General features: G+C 38.2%; 1 protein-coding gene and 1 pseudogene across 1 annotated transcript; both read left to right on the forward strand.

The window, feature by feature from the left end:
• The first annotated feature begins 13,663 nt into the window (after window positions 1-13,663).
• On the forward strand, window positions 13,664-20,990 carry LOC122646888 (annotated as a pseudogene).
• LOC122646890 lies at window positions 15,366-17,909 on the forward strand. The gene is made up of 4 exons (XM_043840525.1): window positions 15,366-15,457; window positions 16,826-16,909; window positions 17,125-17,184; window positions 17,775-17,909. Exons 1-4 carry the CDS (start codon window positions 15,399-15,401, stop codon window positions 17,875-17,877), a joined length of 306 nt encoding a protein of 101 aa, XP_043696460.1. The 5' UTR covers window positions 15,366-15,398; the 3' UTR covers window positions 17,878-17,909.
• Window positions 20,991-22,642: the final 1,652 nt, after the last annotated feature.

Genomic DNA, 22,642 nt, shown 5'->3' on the forward strand with positions numbered 1-22,642 from the left:
ATGGGACATTTTCATGAAAGACAACATTCATTCTGACAAAAGTCCTGCGGGATGGAGGGTAGTAACATTTGTACCCTTTTTGGGTAGCAGAGTATCCCAAGAAAATGCAACGGAGGCTACGTGGGTCAAGTTTACCAAGGGACCTTATATCCCTGGCATAACAAACGCAGCCAAAAACTTTAGGTGGGACTATAAAGGAAAAAGAGCCAAGTAATAGCTCAATAGGGGCTTGCGAAAGAAGAACCCGACTGGGCAACCTATTAATTAAATAAGCTGCAGATGGGACAGCATCCCCCAAAAAGGGAAGGGACATTGCGAGTAAACATAAGAGCCTAGCCACCTCCAAGAGGTGGCGGTTTTTCTCTTAGCCACACCATTTTGGGTGGAGTATCACACGTCCGATGGAGGATTCCATGTGTGACGAGGTATTTTGGGCTGACCTTCCATATACTCTTTCCCATTGTCACTCCTTAAAATTTGAAGAGTGGCATTAAATTGGGTCTTAATCATTTGATGAAAGTGCTGAAAACATAAAAAAACTTCACTTTTTGTGTGCATAAGGTATACCCAAGTGAACCTAGAATAGCAGTCAATAAAAGTGACATACCACCGATGGCCAGTCAGGGAAGCTTTCCTACTAGGCCCCCACACATCAGTATGAACAATATGGAACAAGGAAGATGATCTTTTATTAGAAATAGGGTAAGTTGAACGTGTCTGCTTAGCCAAGACACAAGGCTCATAAAAAAAGTCTTCCTTATTACAGTCTTTAACTAATGCAGGAAATAAATTGGATAAAGTACCTACGGGGGGATGGCCTAGTCTAGAGTGCCATTTATATAAGTCAGAGGAGAAAGATGCCGAAGGTAAAGTCTGAGTATGTTTAGGATCGCCATCAAGTAGGGACAATCCACCATGCACTTTACCCGATCCAATCGTCTTCCCGAGTCCAGTTCCGAAAGACACGGTGAGTGGGAAAAAAGTCACTTTACAATTCGGGATTTAGTGATCTTGCTAATGGAAAGAAGGTTAGTTGTAAATTTGGGAATATGCAACACAGATGACAGTATCAGAGAAGGAGAACAACCAATGGATCCTTTCCCTGAGATGGAGGAGAGGGACCCATCAGCAATTTTAACTTTATTTTTACCAGAAGCAGGAGAATATGTATTAAAAAGACTAGAAGAACCTGTCATGTGATCAGTAGCACCAGAGTCTATGATCTATGGAGTGGATGCTACTGATGCACAATGACCAGCAAAGGAAATACCTGTAAGGGCAAAGAAGGAACCTGAATTGGCAGTAGACGTAGTAGAGGCAGCAGATGTGTTCGGCATACGATGTAGAGCCTGGAGTTCTTCCTGGGAGAACCCGATGTCAACAGTGGGAGTTGGAGCTACACTTTTAGTGTGATTGGCTTTGTTTTTAGACTTAGCACAACCACGTTTAGCCTCAAAATCAGCTGGCTTCCCATGTAATTTCCAACACTGAGCCTTAGTGTGATATGGTTTGTGACAATGCTCACACTTAACTGGCTCTTTGGTAGTAGAAGTAGAAGTAGCAACGAGTGTCGGCGAAGCAGGAGTGGAACCAACGATCCGGAAGGCTGATCTCTCAACTTTGGGAGTAATCATCATGGCAGCCTGCGTGTCTCTTCACTTGTGAACATAAGAAAAGGTCTCCTCTAGAGTAGGGAAAGGAACCCGTCAAGGACTTGCACCCGAATAGGGTCATAGTCATCATTGAGGCCAGCCAGGAAATCATAGACACGAATTGGTCTACATAGGTGTGGTAGGCAATAATATCAATAGCGAGTAGTAGGTGAAACCGAGCATAGTGATCCAATTGTTGCCATAAACACTTGAGGGTAGCATAGTATTTGGTGACGGACATCTCTTTCCGAGTAGTGTTTTGGAGTATCTTCCTAATTTCATAAACCTAAGCACTACTACGAACGACCATAAGTGCCCTTAATCGCTGTCCATGTTTGTGTAGCGGTGTCAAGGAGAAGATACCGACTAGAGAGGTCGGTGGTCATAGAGTTTAGAATAAAGGACATTACCATTGCATCATTGGCAGCCCATTTAGTACTGGCGAGCCCCTTCTTGATGGGTTGTTTGGTGGTGCCGAGTAAGATGGCAGTGAGTCCCCTTCCGCCCACTGTTAGGGATAATGATCGGCCCAAATTAAGTAGTTTGTACCATCAAGCTTGATGGCAGCAGCATAAGGGAGAAAATCGGACCTTGTTTGATCTCCTCCGAGAAAGCGATAGTCATCTCCGAGTCACCCATGATTAACCAGCGAGTAGTAAAAATCGAGATCTTCAAAAACCTGATTCGAGTGTGAATAATGGGTTTTGAAATTGCGAATGGGCTGCGATGTCGAGTTTCCCTCTAATAGCGGGGAAGATATCGCCAAAAATTAGCTCTTTCTAATAAGCCAATAAAAAGCCCTAAATTTTTGCCAAATTTAGGAATAAAATCGATTGCGGGAAAAAGATGCAGAAAAAATGCGAATTGGATCTAAACCAATCCTGCGCAGTCTTCAAACAAGGACTGAGGCAGACCAATAATAGCAGGAACCAAACTCCATAAGTGCAGAAATCAAACTCCAGTTGAAAAATAGTTCGATCTCCAAGGATGGAAAGCCGGCAGAAATAGGTCACACCTCTGTTCTTTGATCTTCAATGAGGTGACATTGAGGGCAGCAACTAAATTTGCATTCTATCACCTCATAGTTGCTGCCTTGGTGGAGGGAAAGAGGCCGAGAGTGGTGGAGAGGAAGAAAAAAAGAAAAAACTGAGAAATAAGAGAGAGGAGAGAACCAGAAATCGAGAGTAGCTGTTCTTAGATCAGATTTGGCTCTGATACCATGTAAACAGCCTTGGACTTAATGCTTAGATGATCTGATCGATCATCCCAGCCTCTTATTTATAATAAAAACAAATTACAGCAAAGATAGGAATCCCCCCCAATCCTATTCCTACTAGGAATTCCCACTATAACTAGGAATCGTATAGGGGAGAAAAACAGGGAAAAAACAATTAAAAACTAATCAAACTAAAATAAGAAAGGAAAGCCAACTAGGACTAGGTTACCCCTAGTGGGTAACGTAGCCTTATCTCAACAATCTTGTTATGAAGTTTCAAGCTTCAATTAAGCTGAATAAATTTTAGCATGTTATAATGCTATGTGAATAATTTAACTTATGCAGTTAAACCAAAAAACATCTTTTCTTTAATTTGACTTGGCAATGCCAGCATTATAAATGTTTCTGACGTATTTTGCCATTTACCTGATTCTACCATTCAACTTTGAATGCCTACTACTTGGTTGAAGCTCATGCTTCAACGCTTAAAACAAAATAGATGCATAATGCTTAGGAGGACGACCATGAATGAATGCATTTTAGTGGAAATATGTGGCTTGCAGAACAAAAATGTGAAATCAATTGTGAAATTAGTGCAACTTTACGGTTCAATCCAGATATCATGCAGAACAAAAGTGGCATTACCTGTACAAATTTAGTTGTTTATGTTATTTAAATTAATCATGGTCACCACATCTAATCGTGAAATATGTTGGTGCATTCAGCTTTTTGAACGTAGGGTTAGTTTCTTTTACTACATTTTAGTGTGTGAAGATTTGTCTCTCCTACAATAACTACGGAATTCTTAAAATGCTAGTGGTGTTGATTCCCTGCCATTGTTCCATCGTGTTTTATTTTTTACGGGGTTGGGTGCAGATTGAAGTAGATAAATAAAATTTCATCAAAGTGATCCATCCCTTGTCCATTGCCTTTGAAGTGGTAATATTTTGAAGGACCCTGATTTTGGTCCATAATTGTGCATATTTATAGGTCAAGTAATAAAATGTCTAAATAATGAGAACAAGAAAAAGATTCTCTCCAGATCAGTAAAGGAAATGACTAGTCAAGGTTGACTCAAACAACTAAAGCAGCAGTACATGTAAAATGCTCCCGGTGATTTACAAAGACAAAACATAAAACCCCAAAATAAAATATCAAGATAACAGCAGTAGCATATGCTTCTTATTTATTCTTTTATCTTTTTCTGTTTCTGCATTTTTTTTAAGATCAAAATTTGTGGATTTTTTTTTTAGAACTCATATTCTCTAATTTTCCCCTTTCCACCTTACATTTTATCTTCATTCTTTCAATTTTGTTCCTACTTGGGGACAAAGGGCTGAAGATTACAGTATAGTTTCTGTGACAAATAGCAAGATCCTTCTGAATAGATGTAGGGGACAAAACTTCAGCTATTAAAAAGGTGAAAATGAGATGAGAATAGAAGAGTACTTCTTATGTTAGTAGTGCTATTTATCCTCAGATCTGAATGCGAACAAGTCAATGCATAACATAAGCAAGGATAATTAGGGGTGTAAATGAATAGCCGAAATCCGTTTCCATATCCGTTTAGCACTATCCAAATCCATCCGAAAGCTAAACGGATGCGGATACAGATAGGCTATAGTTATCCGAAAAGCTATATTTACATGTAAACGGATAAAATATCTGATCCGTATCCGTGTCCGTATCCGTTTAGCACTATCCGAATCCGTCCGATAGCTAATCGGATGCGGATGCAGATATAGCACTATCCGAGCCGAATCCGATCCGTTTACAGCCCTAGGGATCATCTTGCAGAACATGAGAAGAGCAATTGATCTAGCTGAGTATTTGAAATTTCTCATGTGTGGCTTAATGCTGATGAGTGTCTATGTTGTAACTTTCTTTATTTATTAGATTCTAATTCTGGATTAATTATTAAAGTATAACAATAGTAAGGGAAAATGGCCACTTTATGGCCCTGATGAGATAATCTTATCTTGGCCTTCCACTTTTAAGCCATGTGGAAGGTTCCTTTAGTCAAACAGACTGTTGGATAGGAAGCACCCTCCTTTAATTACCCACAAGTTTTGGACTTGTCTTCGTCTTATGACCATTATGCCATGGCATTTGTCCTCGTCTTTTCCAAAGTTGAGCTAAAGTTGACCTAAAGTTTCCAATGTTGAATTTTTGACCCATTTCAGAGCTTTAGATCTCCATTAAAATCAGATTAGGCTGACACTTATTAGACTGATTGATGGTGATGTGGACAACATGTCCATGAACTTTGAGAACAGACCTACCCCTTGCTAGATATTCGGTGTTTCAAGGTAAGCTTATCTTTTGGCCATCAAGGAAACCTCTGCAGTTACATTAAGCAAAAATTGTTCTTCATTGAAAGTTCATGTTTTATTATTTGAGTTTCTTAATTAGTAGGTTTGTATAGTTAAATTGCGAAACTAATTGCAACACTAGTTCTTTTTTATTTGACCTTTTGATTCTTAGGTCTAGTGTAAGACTCATGAATTGTTCTTATGTCCTTTTAGATTAGGATTTAGTTAAGTGGTCTCCTACACACTGTAATACATTCATGAAGTAATGATTACTTTATTAAATATATTAGAGAGTGCTTAGCAAGCAATAGTGAAAGAAGACGAACTTTCTTCTCTGTCTTGTGGGTGAGGTACTGGAACTCTTTGTTGCCTTGTAAGTTTAGTGCTGTTTAAAATATATGTTTGAGGAGAACCAATGCATTTCTGGTAAACAGAGAATATATAGTCTCATACATCCAATTGAAATCCAGTCTACATAAACCATTACCGATGGTGGTACTTACATGCTATTTAAGCTATTTTATATATCAGGAGAATGGATCTGATTTTTTACAAATTAGCATTCCATATTTAATGTTATGAATGATCAGAAAATGATCTTGCAGGGAAGGCATCAGTCCCTTGCTGAAGTTGATGCCATATCATCCATAAATGTGCCTACCAGAAGTAATTATCTGACCATGACTAATGATATTTCAGATTTTTTATGTCCTTTTCTGCTGGTTGATGCATAATGTAGTTGCTCAGTGCATACAGTTGCATCTTATGAAGAGTAGTAGCTGAGACTTCCTTGACTTTCTGGGCTGGCCTATTTCCTCTTACTTTCATTTACTTTCATTTCTCTTTTCGCACTTCTCATCTCTTGTGGCTTCATTTCTTCTTTTTTCTTGCTTTGTTATGCAACTGCAAGGATCCATGTAGTTGACCCCATTTAGATGGGATAAGGCTTAGTTTGTTGTTGTTATATGAAGAGTAGTACCTCATTCGTTTCCTAAGTTTCATTACTCTTCCCTGATAGATTATTAACCTGCTTGTTTGTTTATTGCCCATACTTATGTGCTTTCCCACTGGAAGATAAAGATCCTTTTATGATGATTAATTAAACTCTTTTTAATTTTATTTTTTTTCGCGGTGTCTTTCAAGTGCACTAAGAAATGAGAATCTTAAGTTGTTGACTGCAGCTTCTGCTGTATTTTTACCTTTCCAGCCTTTAATGGTTTCAGTTGTTCACACTGGGTTAATGGAGGTAAGCAGCTGTTTTGCCCTTCTCTGCAATGTTAAACCCCGGACCCCCAAATCATTGCAGAATTTGAATTTGAATTTGGGATTCGTTTTACACATTGTTGATATATATTTCAGTGTTGATTCATAAAGTCATCTGTGAATGGTTACACGGTATTTTTATGCTAGCTGCATTACAGGTCCCCCTTGTCGAAACTTTGCAATTGTTTTTCCCTTCACCGCCTAATAATTTTCCCTGTAAAATGGCTTAATTATTTGATTTTTACGGATCTAAATTTTCTCTCTCATTGTTAGATGGGGCAAATAGCACATACATTATAAATATCTCATTTTTTTAAAACTTTTTTTTGGTGAAAGTATGCACTAGTGTCATAGCTGATGCATCTTGTGAGGTGGCATACAGTTTTGGACAGTGAGCTTATGTTCATCTAGTGCCTTCAACTCCTTTAAAATGTATGGTAATCTGGTGAAAATGGTGGGTTAGAATTTCATAGAGTTCTTATTTGTGGATTGTGTTATTGACTGATGAACACTCCATTGTGCATTTCTCCAAGTCTGTTAACTAGATGTTCTTCTAAGTTCTGGTGTCCTCTTTCTCTTGTTCTTATTTTCTCCATACGACATGTCTGATCTCGTAATGTACACATGCCTGGCCAGTTGATGTTTTTCTATCCTTTAACTCATCAGCAGGTTGAGAAATCTTTGTCATGGACCCATTCCGTTGGCATCTGGGTGTTTGGATGAACCTTTATGCTCTAAGTAGGGTAGCAATCATGGTCTTGTGCTTACTGGTAACTATGAAATGATCCACTCTATATGTTTTCGATCTAATTCCATGGCCTGGTCTTCAAGGGACAAATGAAATTTCATCTTACATAACATGCACTAGGAAAAATTAGAGGAATCAAGTACTATTGCTCCAGATTTATGACTTCTCAGATTCCTCTAATGAAATGTGATTTTTTAGTATGTTTTGCAGTTATTCAGATCTGTTTCCTTGTTGCTGATGTCCCTTGAGTGTTTTTTGTTTGTGCTTTTTCTAGAAATTCTAGCAATGTGTGTAATTTGAAGGTTTTTTTCTCTGTTAGACCAGTGAATTTTATATCATTTTCATGCAACCTACATTGATATCTACCTACCAGTACGCACACCTTTAGCTGGAAGCTTTGTCATCCCTTGTTCCTTTCCTGTGGTCCGTGAAGCCCAATCTCGCTAGCCCTTCCTTTTGTTTTGTATGCTCTTGTGATGCTGCTACATGGATTTTTATTCTTGGTTTCTGTTTTGTCTGGTCTGGCGCATTATTATAGTGCCATTATTATAACCCCAGTGTGAGGTGAGTTGACCCCTCCTGTGGGCACTTGTATCGTTTGCTTTCTTCAGGGCTCATTCTGTTTGTTCACCAGGATTAATTTATCTTTTTATTTGTTCTTCCAGGTAGCATTGAAGGAACCAGATCTGAGAATGGCCCACAACCTGCATAAAATATCATCTCTTTTGAGTGGGGTTCTTTTTGTTGCCGATGATGTTTTTCCCAGCACACCATACCTTCATGCTGCTTGGCATCTTGCTGCAGCTGTTGGTGTTGGGACATGTAATAAACTTCTTGAATGATATTTGATCTGGGCCTTCAGTTAAAAAAAGGTTACCTTAATATATTCCCCGAGCCGGTGATAGTAACGATCCTGTATTTCACCAAATTTGTATAAATCCCAATTTTTTCAGGGAACTTGTCTTGTAAAAAGTTACAAAATTTTGAATCTATTTCTAGCCTATTAATCTTGTAGATCACCCAAAATTTTAAGCATTAGTTACAGGATGGCTACTAATATGGTTTCTGCAGGTGAGACCCTACTGCTTCTTTGTGTCATATTTTGAGTTGAAGTAAATGATTTTCCATTCTTGACCAATAGATTTAACCGCCAGTTTTCCATTCTTCACATCCTTCTAATTTCAATGGAGCTCTCACTCCAAAAACTTAGAGAGAGTCATTTGAGGTGGTTTGGCCACGTCCAACAGCAGCCTTCAGGTGCCCCAGTGCGAAGGAGCGACAATTAATCATGACTGAAGAATCCGAAAGAATGAGGGGCAGACCTAAGATAACATTAGGAGAAGTGGTTAAGAAATTAAGACATGCTTAGCTTAGGTCTTATTCTTTGTATGACCTCAAATAGAGCTGATTGGAGATGAAAGATCCATGCGGTGGATCCCACTTAGTTGATCTTTCTTGTTATGATGTTGTTTTTTGCATTCACACCTCTGAGACCTAGAGCAGATATGCTGGATAGTTAAGAAGCGATAAGTAGCTTAGAAGGGTCGATGCCCTACATTTTATATCGATGTTGTTTGTCTCCCCCTCCCCTCCCCTGCCCTGCCCTTCCCTTTATTTCTTTTATGTTATTCTATCAACACCCTTTTAGCTGTGTCCATGTTGTTCCCCACCCCATTTACTTTGTAATTTTAATCAATTGCATCTTATTGGATCCAAGTAGCCGATCTCATTAAGTTGGGATAAAGCTTGGGTGATGCTGTTTCACTCCAAAAGAAATATACTGAATTGTCACACATATTCTGTTCCAAATTTATTAAAAAAAAAAAACACGAAAACGAACGTTGCAATACAGACCAAATTGAAGAACACAATAATCTATTGAATCCATGCTTCAAATCTTGGAAAGTTTTGTCTTTTAAGATAAAAATGATTTTGGAAAAATGATTTCCTTTAACCTGTTACATTGACTTAAGATGGAAACATCTGGAGTTGCTGCGCGCTCTTGTACTTAATAGAGCATAGTAATTGCTCTTCACTTCTCATTATTGTCGTTTATTATAACATAAAAGAGAATTCTCTTTTCCTGGTCGGCTTTAATCAGTTGCGTGGCCTCGTGTGCAAACGTGGCTTATGACTAAATTTGACATAGAAAAGAAAGATACAGATGAGGGGAAAAAGAAGGCCTCCCAATTTTTCTTGGTTGAGATCATTTGCTGCCTCTTTGTATTTTAACCCAACTGGTATTTATTTAATTTTAATCATCGAAATGTGAAAATTTGAAGGAGTGTTTGCAACATTACATATAGGGAAAAGGAAATGTACATTGTCAGTGTGCACTTCCCTCGCACAATCTCGATCTCTCCTCTTTTCTCATTGAATATGTGGTCATGCGGATCCTTCTTCTCTATCTTCATTATATGTATCATTTTTTTACTATTATTGGTTTGCCGTGTAAGATGTCAATATAAATGAGCATCGTGGATATACCTCTCCCTTACATATAAATTAGTAATCAGCTGTGTCTCGTGCTACCTCGAAGAAACAAGGTAGATGCATGGCTTTTGGGTACTTCAGAAATCATTCATTTATGGCAAAAGGTTTTATGCATGGCCTTGTAACCGCTGGATGTGGGGAGAGAGGGGATGTATAATTACCCTCACCCCTTTGTACGGCACGACTCTGTACATACACAGTTGTGTCCCAATTGATTTTGGCTGTGGATTAATGATGTGGCAGCTTCCAACCTTATGGATAGATAGGGCTCATGGATATATTAATGTCAAATTTTGTGGTCAAACTCAGTCATAAGCCCAATTAATATTCAATTGATCCAATGTACTTTGGATGGCTCACAATTTTGGCTCTTACTTTTGACTTTTACCTATATTTTGACCTATTTTCTCTCTACATATATAAAATTTGGATTACAATTTCATATATAAATAGGGGATGGTAATACCTACTTGTTCACTAACTTTGACGACAAGTTAGGGTGTCATATTGCAAATACCAATTGGAACATATTGTTAAGCTTGACAACACATTTGTGATGCTACAACCTACCTATAAAAATCAATCGGGTAAATTATAGTGAGGTACCCAATATTTAAGAAACTATGTTTGAGGTATTTCATGTTTGAAATATTATGACTGGAGTTCTTTATTAACAAATTCTATTTAAGACTGAAAATATTTTCAACTTCATCTATGACTAAAATCCCCCCCCCTCCCACTATTCTCACCTTCGCCCCACCCCCATTTATGCAAACCCTCCATCCTCCCTCTCTCTCTCTCTCTCTCTTTCTCCACCCCCGTAGGGGGACCAAGGGCAGCGGGCATGAGGTTGGGGTGGGCACAAGAGGGGGATGAGGGTGAGAATAGGGGAGTTACAGGGTGGGATGGGGTTGAGGCAAAAAGGGGTAGGGAGGGGGTGAGGGAGAGGGAGCAAAGGACAAGGGTGGGCATAGGGAAGGAGAGAGTTGCAGAGCAAGGATGTGATGGGTCTGGGGTTGGGGCAAAGAAGAGAGTGCAAGGGTGTGGGTTGCTAGAGGGGCATCGGGGAGGGGAGGGAGGGGAGAGGGATGGGGAGAGATAACAAGAGACAGGGAGGGAGAGGGAAAGCCAGAGGGCAGGGGGAGACACTACGTATCGGTGGTAGATCATGGGTGTAATTATATCAACAATATAAACAATATATTAAATTATATTTCATTTCATCTGATGGTCGTCACATAAGATTCTATAACAACCTACTAGCGTGTACATCGTTTTTTCTTCTTTTAATTTTGTCATGTTGTCCATCTCTCTCCCACCCGCTATGGAAATGACCCCCTACTCTTCTCATCCTATCCTCTCAAGCTAGGCTTAGTCACTAGCTCTAGGAAAACCAGCAGCGTGCCCAAACCTCTCCCTTAACAATGATACCATAACTTTCTATAGCTGGAAAATATTCTTAATACATTTTTCTTTTACTCTCGAGTCCATGTGTAATGTGTACAATATTTTCCATTCTAACGAACAAACAGACTTTCTGAGACCCAATAGTAGTAAATCTGTTCATTGTATTACATATGGTGGGTCAGGTGTGGGGACCGGACGACCCCTTACTCCCTAAAACCCTCCATACACCTTTTTTGGTAAGCAGCTAAAATCATCCATATATATACAACAAGAATGATTTGATGAGAAATAGATAAATCACAGGGCGGGGTGGGTTCCTGTTGATTTTAATTGGGATTTGAATCATTCTAATATAATTTGACATTGAGGCCCCTGCAGATACTTTAAAATCATTAAAATCCAGGCAAAGTGGGGCTCTCCTTTTATGACATTAATTAATGTTGTACAATCTAGAATGATAATATCATGTTGATGATGATGATGATCATCATCATCGTGGGGTATGCACTGTATGGGTATGGACACTATATGGACCATGGCCAATGCAAGAGAAGAGAAGGAAAGATTCCAAGCATTTCCCAGTGCTACTTCTGGATTTTTGTTTTGGGGTTCAAATACAAACAAAAACAATAAATAGAAGGGTAAATTATATGTCACCTCTTGGTTTTTAAACGAAACTCAGATCACCTCTGATTTTTGATAAAACTCAAATCACCCCCTCAATAATAACAGTGTTAATTTGCTGATAGTTATTGATGTAAACCAAAAACTATCAAAATCGATCGATGAAACTCTTTATCAAGTCGATATTGGTTTTGATTTTTGGATGCCATTAAGGGATTGAAACTGATCGCTAAAACTGATTTAATGGACCTAAATAAGAAAACATCGATAAAAATCATCTAAAAATGAAAACCAAATTGATAATAAACATTAGAGTTCAGGAAGAAAACTGATAAAAGACAAAAACTGATAATTTTAATTTTTGATAGTTAAAAATTTTCATGGCAAAAGTTTTCATGCATGTACACGACCTGCATTAAATGCAGTCAGATTGGCATTTAATCTGAGATGACATAAAAATCCCTACATTCCTTATTTGATGGAGTTGATGGGAGAATCTCATGTGTACAAATACCTTTCCCAATTTTCATTAATTAAGAAGAAAATTACATTCTGTAGTATTGGTCACATCATTTTTTAGAGGACTTCCGGATCATCAGGAAAATTTAAAGGATAAAAAATAATTGATCATCCATCCCTAATTGCAAGGAAACCATATAATCCACTGATTGGTTCAACTCCCATCACGCAGTGTTAAAATTGTTTCCATTGTAGCCTATCAACCAGATGCACATTTGCACTCTTCAAGTGCCACGCCACCCAAGAACTTTTAGCTTTTCCTTTCAAAATGTCAATACTATGTTTGGAATCAGATCAAATAAAAATTCGGGAAAATATTGTGAACAATGTCAGCTCAAGAATGAAATTACGCACTCTTTCACATATCATTGTTTCATGTGAGGGGGTGTCATATGTCATAGTCCAACCCTCTATTTTCAGATTCCAAATGGGGTTCCCTCATTCGCCTAAAATTGCACTCGAGCAGTGTAGGGAACTCTTTCTCTAGAAATTCGTTGCTTATTCTTATCCACACATAACACCAATTGAAATTCTATATGCACGCAATACAAAGTTGTCTATTCCACCACCAATACATACAAAAATAGGCACACCAGCCCTATGCCAAACCAATCCTCCATAAGATGCCCTAGCTTGATTATGCATCCCGACACAATGTAGAACTACCATATCAAGAGATTGGGGAAATTAGTAGCAAAATTTTCGGTTAAACCGACAATATTGATAGTGATTTTGATTTCATGGACCAATCAATCATCAATCCAAAATCAAACCAAACTATTATATACTAAAACCCAGAAAAAGAAAAAAAACCATACCAAATCAAATCAAACCAAACCAAACTAATCATTTAACACCCTTACATTATTTGATTAGGGAAATGATGTTTTAGTTTTATCTTGTTCTTTTATGTATGTTTCCTTTGTTTTAGTTTCTTATTCTATTGTACATGAGGCCCATCGTTTAGTTAAAGGTGTTTCTTTTTTTTCCTGTTCCGATTCCAATGGCTTTCACCCCTTCCCCTTCCCCTTCCCCTTCATTAACTCTTGTGATCCTTTAGTCTCTGGAATTTATTCCGCCGACCCCTAATATAATTGTTCATTCTTAACCCCCAAAAGATCAAAGAAACAGCAATCCGTGCATACAGAGAGAGAGAGAGTTTGGATTAAGAAGAAGCATGAAAGGCACGAGTCGGGGGACAAAACTCTTTATTATTCTCTCCATTCTCTAAGTATCTCTCCTATCTCTCCTTCCTTCGATATAACCCAGTCAACCTCTTCTCCTCTCCTTCACTTTCTTCTTTTTAAATCACAATCCATCTCCCTCTCCTTGTTCCTTCTCCATGTCTGCAACTCTAAACACCCACTCTCCCTAATTGTCTCATTCCCTCTGCATCTCAACTACCCTCTTTTTCAGCCAACTACACTGAACCCATTACAACACTCACACTACAATGTGGATGATGGGTTGCAATGATGGTGGTAATGGATTCAACATGTCTGACTCCTTAAACGGCAGGAGACTTCGTCCTCTCATGCCAAGGCCTTCTTCTAATACTACTAATCCTTGCCTTAGTCATATCCATGGCTCTGATCTCTTCCCATATTTAGGTAATATTCTTTTCCTATTTTTTTTTCTCAACCTGGGTTTTTGATTCTTGATTATGTTTCTAATTAATAAAATTGTGTTGCAGCATCCGTTACAGAGCAAAGCAAGCGAGAGTTAATAACACAACCTGGCGGTTAGCACAAGATGGAACCCTACACCTGAGCAGTTAAGGGCCTTAGAGGAGTTATATCGACGTGGTACTCGTACACCCACAGCTGAGCAAATCCAGAAAATCACCGCACAGCTTCGTCGATTTGGTAAAATTGAAGGCAAGAATGTATTCTACTGGTTTCAAAACCATAAGGCTAGAGAACGACAGAAACGCCGTCGTCGTTTGGAATCTGCCTCTGCTATTGATCAGCAACTAGAATAACACGACATTGAAAGCTTGGAAAAGAAAGATTCAGGTACTCATAAATGTTATAATCTCCCCAAAAAAATTTCTTACTAGGGTTTCGCTTATACCCTAAATCCCTCTGAGGGTTTGCTTGGTTTTGTTTAATTTGTGCTTTGATGCAAAGCTTAACGGGTTTTTTTTTTTTTTGTTTTTTCTCTTCTTGTGCAGGGTCAGGCTTTGAAGTAGAACAGAACAGGAACTGGGTTCTCCCTACAAACTGCAGTACATTTGCAGAGGTCTTCTATACATCTCCATTGTCGGATCCACATCCTCTACTTCCAAAGCTCTACTTCCATCCTACTTCCGTGAGTTCCTAGCATGCCACGTGTCCTGACAACCATCCAACGGTGGTTATTTAAAAAATTCAAATTATTTTGAAATCCAGATGACATCTATTTGAACCACTTTAAACCTCAAACCAACCCCATTTGACCGATTCAAAACAAACCAAACCGAACTTATCTCCCTCAAACTAAACACATTTCACTCATTTGCCTAGGGTTTCAAATCGAACGAAAATTCCCAGCAGAACCTCTCTTGAATCCCTCCCTCTCTCACTCATCCCTCTCACAACTCCTCAGTGGCGACGGCGACGGCGACATTCTCTCTCTCACAACTCCAAGGACTCTGAAAATTTTAAGAGGTAGATAAGTTTCGCATAATCTGAGTTCTGAAAAGTAAAAATCCACAAAACACAAGAGCTATTTGGAAAGAAAACCAGCGAAGGAAGGCCAAGTCGTGAGCAAATCTAGCTGCTACTGCGACAGCGACGGCGACATCCTCTCTCTCACCCTGATACTGCTGCTCCTGCTGCTTTCCGGTGTACTCGCCCTAACCTAACTCTCGATCTCCTCTCTTACTCACCCTGCTTCAACAGGGCATTCTTTTTAGATTTGAGAAAGCAGTAGGCCTCAAAATCTTACCCTTTGTGGACTTCCATACTAAGAAATAAGATCTTGTACAATCATTGACCTTAAGATACAAAATTCAGTGGTCTTTAACACACCTTCCCACCAGGAATGCCATAATCTTCTCCAATGAGCCTTACCATGCTTCTGAAGTTTGTTGATATTGTTTTTTCAACATTGTTTTTGTCCTTTGATGCAGCACATGAAGAACTACCAAGTGCTCCTTTAGAAAATATCAAAGTGGATGAAGCATGACAGCCTTCTTTTCATACATTACTTTTACCACAAAGCATTTGCTTACCACTTTGAGGTATGCATAGTTTGATTATGAAATAGCACAGAACATATGGTGGCACATGGATAGACGTTATTACTTATATCTCTTTCAGTAACTTATAAAATTTCAACTGAAATTTTGCTCAACAACTAATGTAGTCCTAGAATAGGAGATAATCCTACAAGGAGCCAGATAAAAGTAAGGTCTGGTCAAGCCTACTGTTTGGGGCTGATTAGGGGTTGTTTTAGGGCAAAATTAGTGTTTAGGATTGGAATTTGGGAATGGGGTTTATAGGGTATTAATGGACAGGTCTAGGGGGTCAATATGGTATAAAAAGGATAGGGTTTGGATGAGTTTTGAAATTCTGCAATTCTGGACAGAATTGAGTTGCAGGTTTTGGGCTTTAATGGAGTTAGGGTTTATGGGATTCAAACAAAAAATAAAGGGGATCAATTGGGAGAAAGGATTAGAGGATTAGAAGAAGAATTTTGGCGTCAAACTTACTAGAGATTCCACTGGCAGCAAGCTTTGACAGTTGTGAAGGATAAAGCCACCTTCGAATTTGAAGAAGATCCTCCCAGTCGTCACGGCGTAAGGAGTCAACCGGATTCCACCAGTCCCTTTCCACCTTGATAGAACCACAAGGATGCACACTCACAAGGAGCACAGGAGCAGCAACAATGGCAGCCAACAAGCAAAATCTTTTTTCATTAATCAAATTCATGTACAATGCTGGCCTCCCTTACAAACTTATATAGAAGACTCAAAAATAGACTTAGACACTAAAAAGGAATGGCCTAATCCTATCCCTAACCTATTAGGTAATTTAAATTGACTAGGAAACTAAAATACTAAAGGAAATAGACTCAAAGCATAGCTGGATTTATAGAGTCCTAATCCAGCCCAACTTACATCACATGACCACTTAAATTGTCACATGACCACTCAACCAAGTCACATGATCACTTAAATTGAACCAATTGGATGCAACCAATTTGAATCGGTTCAATTAGAAAACATAAAAATAAACTAAATATTGGGTTAATCCCGTATGCAACCTATGTACCCCTAGTTTAGGCTCATTAAAGTGGCCTAATACATAGAAAATCCTAGGGAACAAAAGCCCAACATGTATATAACACAATCCTAGGCCTATTTCTAAATAAATAAACCAATATCTATGATGAACCTGCATCAACAATTTATGTCCTATTCGGATTCTGACTCTTACATCAACATAGATGCAATTCTTATATATATATCATTGTCACCATGTTTTTATTTTGACTTCAATCCTCATTCTGTTTATTTTCATTATTTTCATTAAATATTTGAATGTTAAATTTATAATTCTCTTTGCTTTAGTAATTATGAAACTATTTACCCTTTCAACTCATACAGGACAAAAATGAAGATGACTGGATCACCAGATACTTCTTCACTGGAGGGACAATGCCTTCTACAAACTTACTTCTTTATTTCCAGGTGTCCTAAGAAGTTTTCCATGAAGTAGCTTTCTCATTCCCTAAGCTTTATAAATATTTTGATTTTGCATGGAAACTAAGCAGTGGTGTTGCTGGTCCTTAAGTTAACCCTAAAATATGGATTATCTCTATCCCTAAGCATCTTATGGTTTTTCTTTCCTCACCTGTCCCTTTTTATCTTATTTAATCAGTAATAATGAAGCAATTTTCATGCAGGATGATGTTTCTATTGTTGACCATTGGGCTTGTAAATGGGACACATTATGCACAAACCAGGTAAGGGCATGGTGCTCACAGCATACATGAGTTTGAAAGATTAGGGCCTGACTGCCTCAGTTTTGCTGTATTCCCAAGTCCTAACCCATTCTGTTAGAAGGGGAATGACAGTCATGCAGTCGCAACAAATTTTTTTTTTAATACCATCTTTTTAGGATATTACCTATAACATTATAAACTACTTTGTATTGCCATGTAGTTTCTATTGAGCAATCAATCCCCTTCCACATGTAATTCTACAAGAAGGGGTTAGGAATGGCTTAAAAAAAGTTGGTGGGGTTATCACTAACTGTGAGCTTTAGCTTTTAGTAAGACATACTCCAATTCTTTTCCCTCTTTATATTTGGTCTTTCAACTTATAATCTTGAGCTTGGGACACAGAAAGCTGGGATCCTGTCCCATACAGTAGATCTTGGCCTTGCATGGTTGCCTATGCATTAATCCTTTTAACAGAAGAGAGATTTTTTATTAATGATTGAATTGGACCATTCAATCTAACAGTGCAATAGGTTGAAATCTCCATTCAGGTTCTCAAATATTGTTGCTATCCAATTTTTTAAAAGTATAGCTAATGCCATGATGTCTTGCAGTGAGGAGTGGCTTAAGAGTATGGACCAGAACATGACTTCTATCAGTCCAATAATGGAGTCAACTTATGGCAAAGATTCAGCTGTTAAGTGGACTGCATACTAGCGGACATTCTTCATCTTGGTGGCAGAGCTGTTGGTTATAACAACGGAGAGGAATGGATGGTTGCACATTTCCTATTCAAGAAGAAATGAAGGCCATCTCATACACTCACACTGCCCTCTTCTATCTCTGTTTTAGTTGGGTAACTGAGATACAAAATATCAGAGCTTTGAAAAATTCATTGTTTTGTTGAAACCATGTCAAAAGATATTTCATGCTACCTACCCCAGAGTGATTTGTGATGCAGGAATAACCAGAATAGCTGGTAACTGCCATTATGAAATTGTGAAATCTCTGTTTTACTTGGGTGGTTCAAACAATGAAATAATGAAAGTCCCATTTCTTAGCCTAGCTTACACACTCATCTCATGTCCCTGGAAGGAAATTCAGACACCTTCCATGGCTCTCTTTCATTTCATTAGATTCAATTCTGCCATCAGCGACTCATGTTTCAATTCATCGGAATTGGGGAGAAATGGCCATATTCTGCCAACAAATCGTAAGTAATCTTGGGAATAATTGGCGAAAAAGGCCTAAACTCACTGGATTGGATCAGCAAGAATAGGCATCGCCTGCGGTCGATTTGGGTTACCTGATATAATTCTGATATTTTGAACCGTGGCGTGAGATTGGGATATATTTCATTTCAATAGTTGAGCAGGATAAGAGAATTACAGTATAACATTTAAATCTTTTGTTCTACAGATCCACAAAAGAAAACCCACAAGAATTTTTCTAATCCTCCTCTAGTTTCATGTATCAATTTATCCTTTTATATAATTACATTTGTTGGAGTATCAGAATATGCTGCTTCACAAGCTTAATTCGATACACTTTGATCAGTTTCAACAGGACTAACAATGGCAGGAAGGGCATTAAAGGAACTCCATTCCTGATTCTTTATTTCTTCCTTGATTCCTCCAAAGCTAAGAAAACTCCGAGACAAAAACTAAATAGTTAAGAACAAGAAGTAGGGCAAAACGGATTAAATCGAAGGAACGCCTGCGATATTTTCTGGGAAGAAGCGGCATATCATTCATCAACAATGCTTCCTGGATAGAAATAGAATCATCTCATCTGGGGTCAGTCAGTCAGGAAGATTCAGGAGTATAGACATTAGCTTCGGCTTCAAGGAAACGACTGAGATGTTTATCTTCCAAATGTTGCTGTGAAACGAACGAAAGACAAGAAGAGATATAATTAACAAAAAATCACAATTCCAATTCTCAACTACAGCGAAGAACAAACACATTCTAATATAATTTTTTTCTTGAAAAAAAAAAACACATACAAAAAGGCAAGGTCTGTATTTCTACCACTCGGATACGTATTCCTCTTTGTCCCACTGACCCTTCAAGAATTTCTCAGAGTACCAGCTGCTTTATCATATCAGAAACATTCATCAAAGAACTGCAAACAGAGAGAGAGAGAGAGAGAGAGAGAGAGAGAGAGAGAGAGATTGAGATTGAGATTTGACCTGTTGAAGCATTGGTGATATGCAGCTCTGAGATGAGCACAGGGAGATGTTGAAGAAGAAGAATCACTCCTCTTATCTTTCTTAATAATCCCCATACTTATTCATCCCAAAAAAAATAAAATTCCCATACCATACAGTGAGATACAGAGAAATCGTGAATCGCCTTCCTTGATCTGCTGCCGATCTCCTCCTATTCAAACTCTATACTCTCAGACCCAGTTCTTGTTTCTCTGCCCCGATCGGTGTTTACAGTATCCAAATCATAATCTCAGAACTTTTGTTCATTGGGGGTGGGGTTTCAAGGGAGATCGAGAGTTAGGTTACGGTGAGTACACCGGAAAGCAGCAGGAGCAGCAGTAGCAGGGTGAGAGAGAGGATGCCGTCGTCGCCGTCGCAGTAGCAGCCAGATTTGCTCACGACTTAGCCTTCCTTCGCTGGTTTTCTTTCCAAATAGCTCTTGTGTTTTGTGGATTTTTACTGTTCAGAACTCAGATTACACGAAACTTATCTACCTCTTAAAATTTTCAGAGTCCTTGGAGTTGTGAGAGAGAGAGAATGTCGCCGTCGCCGTCGCCGTCGCCACTGAGGAGTTGTGAGAGGGATGAGTGAGAGAGGGAGGGATTTAAGAGAGGTTCTGCTGGGAATTTTCGTTAGATTTGAAACCCTAGGCAAATGAGTGAAATGTGTTTAGTTTGAGGGAGATAAGTTCGGTTTGGTTTGTTTTGAACCAGTCAGATGGAGTTGGTTTGAGGCTTAAAGTGGTTCAAATAGATGTCATCTGGATTTCAAAATAATTTGAATTTTTTAAATAACCATCGTTGGATGGTTGTCAGGACACGTGGCACGCTACGAACTCACGGAAGTAGGATGGAAATAGATGATGTGGCCTCCATTGTCTAACATTTTTAGCTAAGAAAAAACATCTAAAAGCAATGATTAGAAGTAATTATACTTTATATAAGAGCTAATGTAAAGACTGAATAAAGTTCATAAGGAGGCTTATACGAAATCATGAAAAGGAAGGAACACATAAGAGTAACAAAAGCTTTGTATGTTGGGAAACTAAAGGGATTAAAAGCTGCACTCCTTCCTTTCTGTCGGGCCTGGTGTTATGAAACTGAGCAGTTGCTTTGGACTTTGTGCCTTGTGTTAATTCACTCTTCCTTCTCTACTTCTCTATTTATTTTTCTTCTTTTTCAGGAATCTGTTTCAATGCAAAGAGCAGACGTAGCAGAAAGTAGAGCAGATGTATGGATTCAGTTTGAGGAGGGAGAATTACAGCAGAGGCCAAGCTCTGCAGAAACCCATGCCACGTGGCAGATGATGCATTTATCTTGTTCTCCTCCTACCTACCTACCTCACCATAACCAGATCTTATACGGAACCAATAACAACAATAAACCCACATCTCATAACCAAAGAGAGTCTTCAAGAAGACAATGAGGAATGTGGAGATTCTAACACACTTGAGCTCTTCCCTTGTGGTGATGATGCAAAGAAAGAGACCAAGCTGAGTATTATCAATCAATGAATAGAGACTTCACTCCATACAAGTTTTTTGAGTTCCTTCCTATGAAGAACTGAAGGAGAATAACTCAGTAGCTTACCCATTTGTCATAATGTATGTGAGAATTAAGATGATGGGGTCATGTTTAGATTTTGTTGTTACTGGAAAGTTTTACTGTTCTTGTTGTGAACTGCAGAGGTTGGTGGATGTTAGGTATTTAGTGAGGTGGGTATGAAGGAGGTTTCCTTAAACTGTACTTCCACTATGTTGCTTAAAATCAATGAAGAGCTTTAATGAAAGTAAATATTACAGGGTTCAATGTTGAAACTTGACAGGTCTACCTATCTATCTCTTATGCCCTTATTATAGTAGTTTCAGAGAGAGTGGTGATGGAGACTTTGGGTTCATCAATTGAGGTATTTGAATGTGAAATATGAATCAGAAGTGAAAGAGTTTGATCGATGTTGAAATAACTTATAATTTGGGTTGAAGACATATGTTGCATTCCTTTGCATATATGGAAAACAGATGTTTTTATACTTGACATTCCTCTTATGGAGAGGTTATTCTAAGGGGACAATGAACAAACTTGGGAAACTGATAACAATTGCACAATAAACATAATAAACCTAAGAAAAGAAACTAAAACAAGACATTCTTATAAAACACAGGAACAAAACTCAATCAATATATGGTAGTTTTCATGAAGTGTAAATTCTGCTTGGAAGCTCTAAATGAAATTAATTTTAAAGGTCTTTTAACATTATAAAGGAATTAACTCCTATATTTATTCACTTTGAGCATTCAAGTCTGGATTCAAGGAGAGATATTAGAGTGCATAGAAAACTTCAACACCAAATCATGTAAGAGAAGGATAAAAGAAGAATATTAGGGATTAACACATAAAAAAATCTTCAACTTCTATTTCTAGTTCCAACTGGAAGCCTACCACTAGGATTGTTCTGTCCTTTTTTATATCTTATTTGTGAATCAGAACAAAACTAGACGCTTAATCAGTGATGATCAGTAGTAGTTCAAGCCTTAATGGGAAACTCCTGTTGCAGCCATAGTTGATGTAAAGGAAATTCTAACCTTTTTTTTGGCCCCTTTAGTATTGGGATTTTCTTATTGACGCTTGTCAAAGTGTCAAATAATTTGTGACCTTACTTTCTTGCCCTTTTAGTATTACACCCAAAATATTTCAACGAGGGTAAGTATTGTCATTTCACATGTATACTCAAAATATATGCATGGCAATAACACCTTTTGATAATGAAATGTACCTTTTAATACTCTTAATTTAAAAGAACTTTTGAGAATAAGGCAAAGGGGCAACTAAAAGGAGTCAAGTAATAAGTACACATATAGAGGTAAACCCAGCCTTTCACATGTGTACTCCCGTTGGTATTAGATAATTCTTTTAACGGGGTAAAACGCTACTCTTTCACATGTGTACTAGAAAAGTGGGTAAAACAATGACAACTCTTAAGCTATAATGATAAGTCACTTTTAAATTATTTTTAAAATATTTTTGTATTTTCTATTAAAAAAGTTTGTAGGATAACACAAAAGGGATATGTTAGGGTAGCATCCACCTCGAATTCAATGCTAATTGGACGGTATTGGGTTGTGTGGAAGCATTTTAAGGTCAATTTTGATTTTAAAATCCATGATAAGCTACAATAAAGTGGTTTGAGGTGGCATGACCATGTTCAAGTATGGATGAATGATTTGATTTAGATTGAATGACCTAAAAGTGACAGGGGCAATACATGCACTACTTA

The sequence above is a fragment of the Telopea speciosissima genome, chromosome 11 (genome assembly GCF_018873765.1).
Source record: "Telopea speciosissima isolate NSW1024214 ecotype Mountain lineage chromosome 11, Tspe_v1, whole genome shotgun sequence".
Lineage (NCBI taxonomy): Eukaryota > Viridiplantae > Streptophyta > Magnoliopsida > Proteales > Proteaceae > Telopea > Telopea speciosissima.

Coding starts and splice junctions, on each gene's coding strand:
- LOC122646890 (XM_043840525.1), top strand. CDS start 15,399: ATGACAGCCTTCTTTTCATACATTACTTTTACCACAAAGCATTTGCTT. Junction 15,458..16,825: donor CATTTGCTTACCACTTTGAG/GTATGCATAGTT, acceptor CAACTCATACAG/GACAAAAATGAAGATGACTG. Junction 16,910..17,124: donor ACTTACTTCTTTATTTCCAG/GTGTCCTAAGAA, acceptor ATTTTCATGCAG/GATGATGTTTCTATTGTTGA.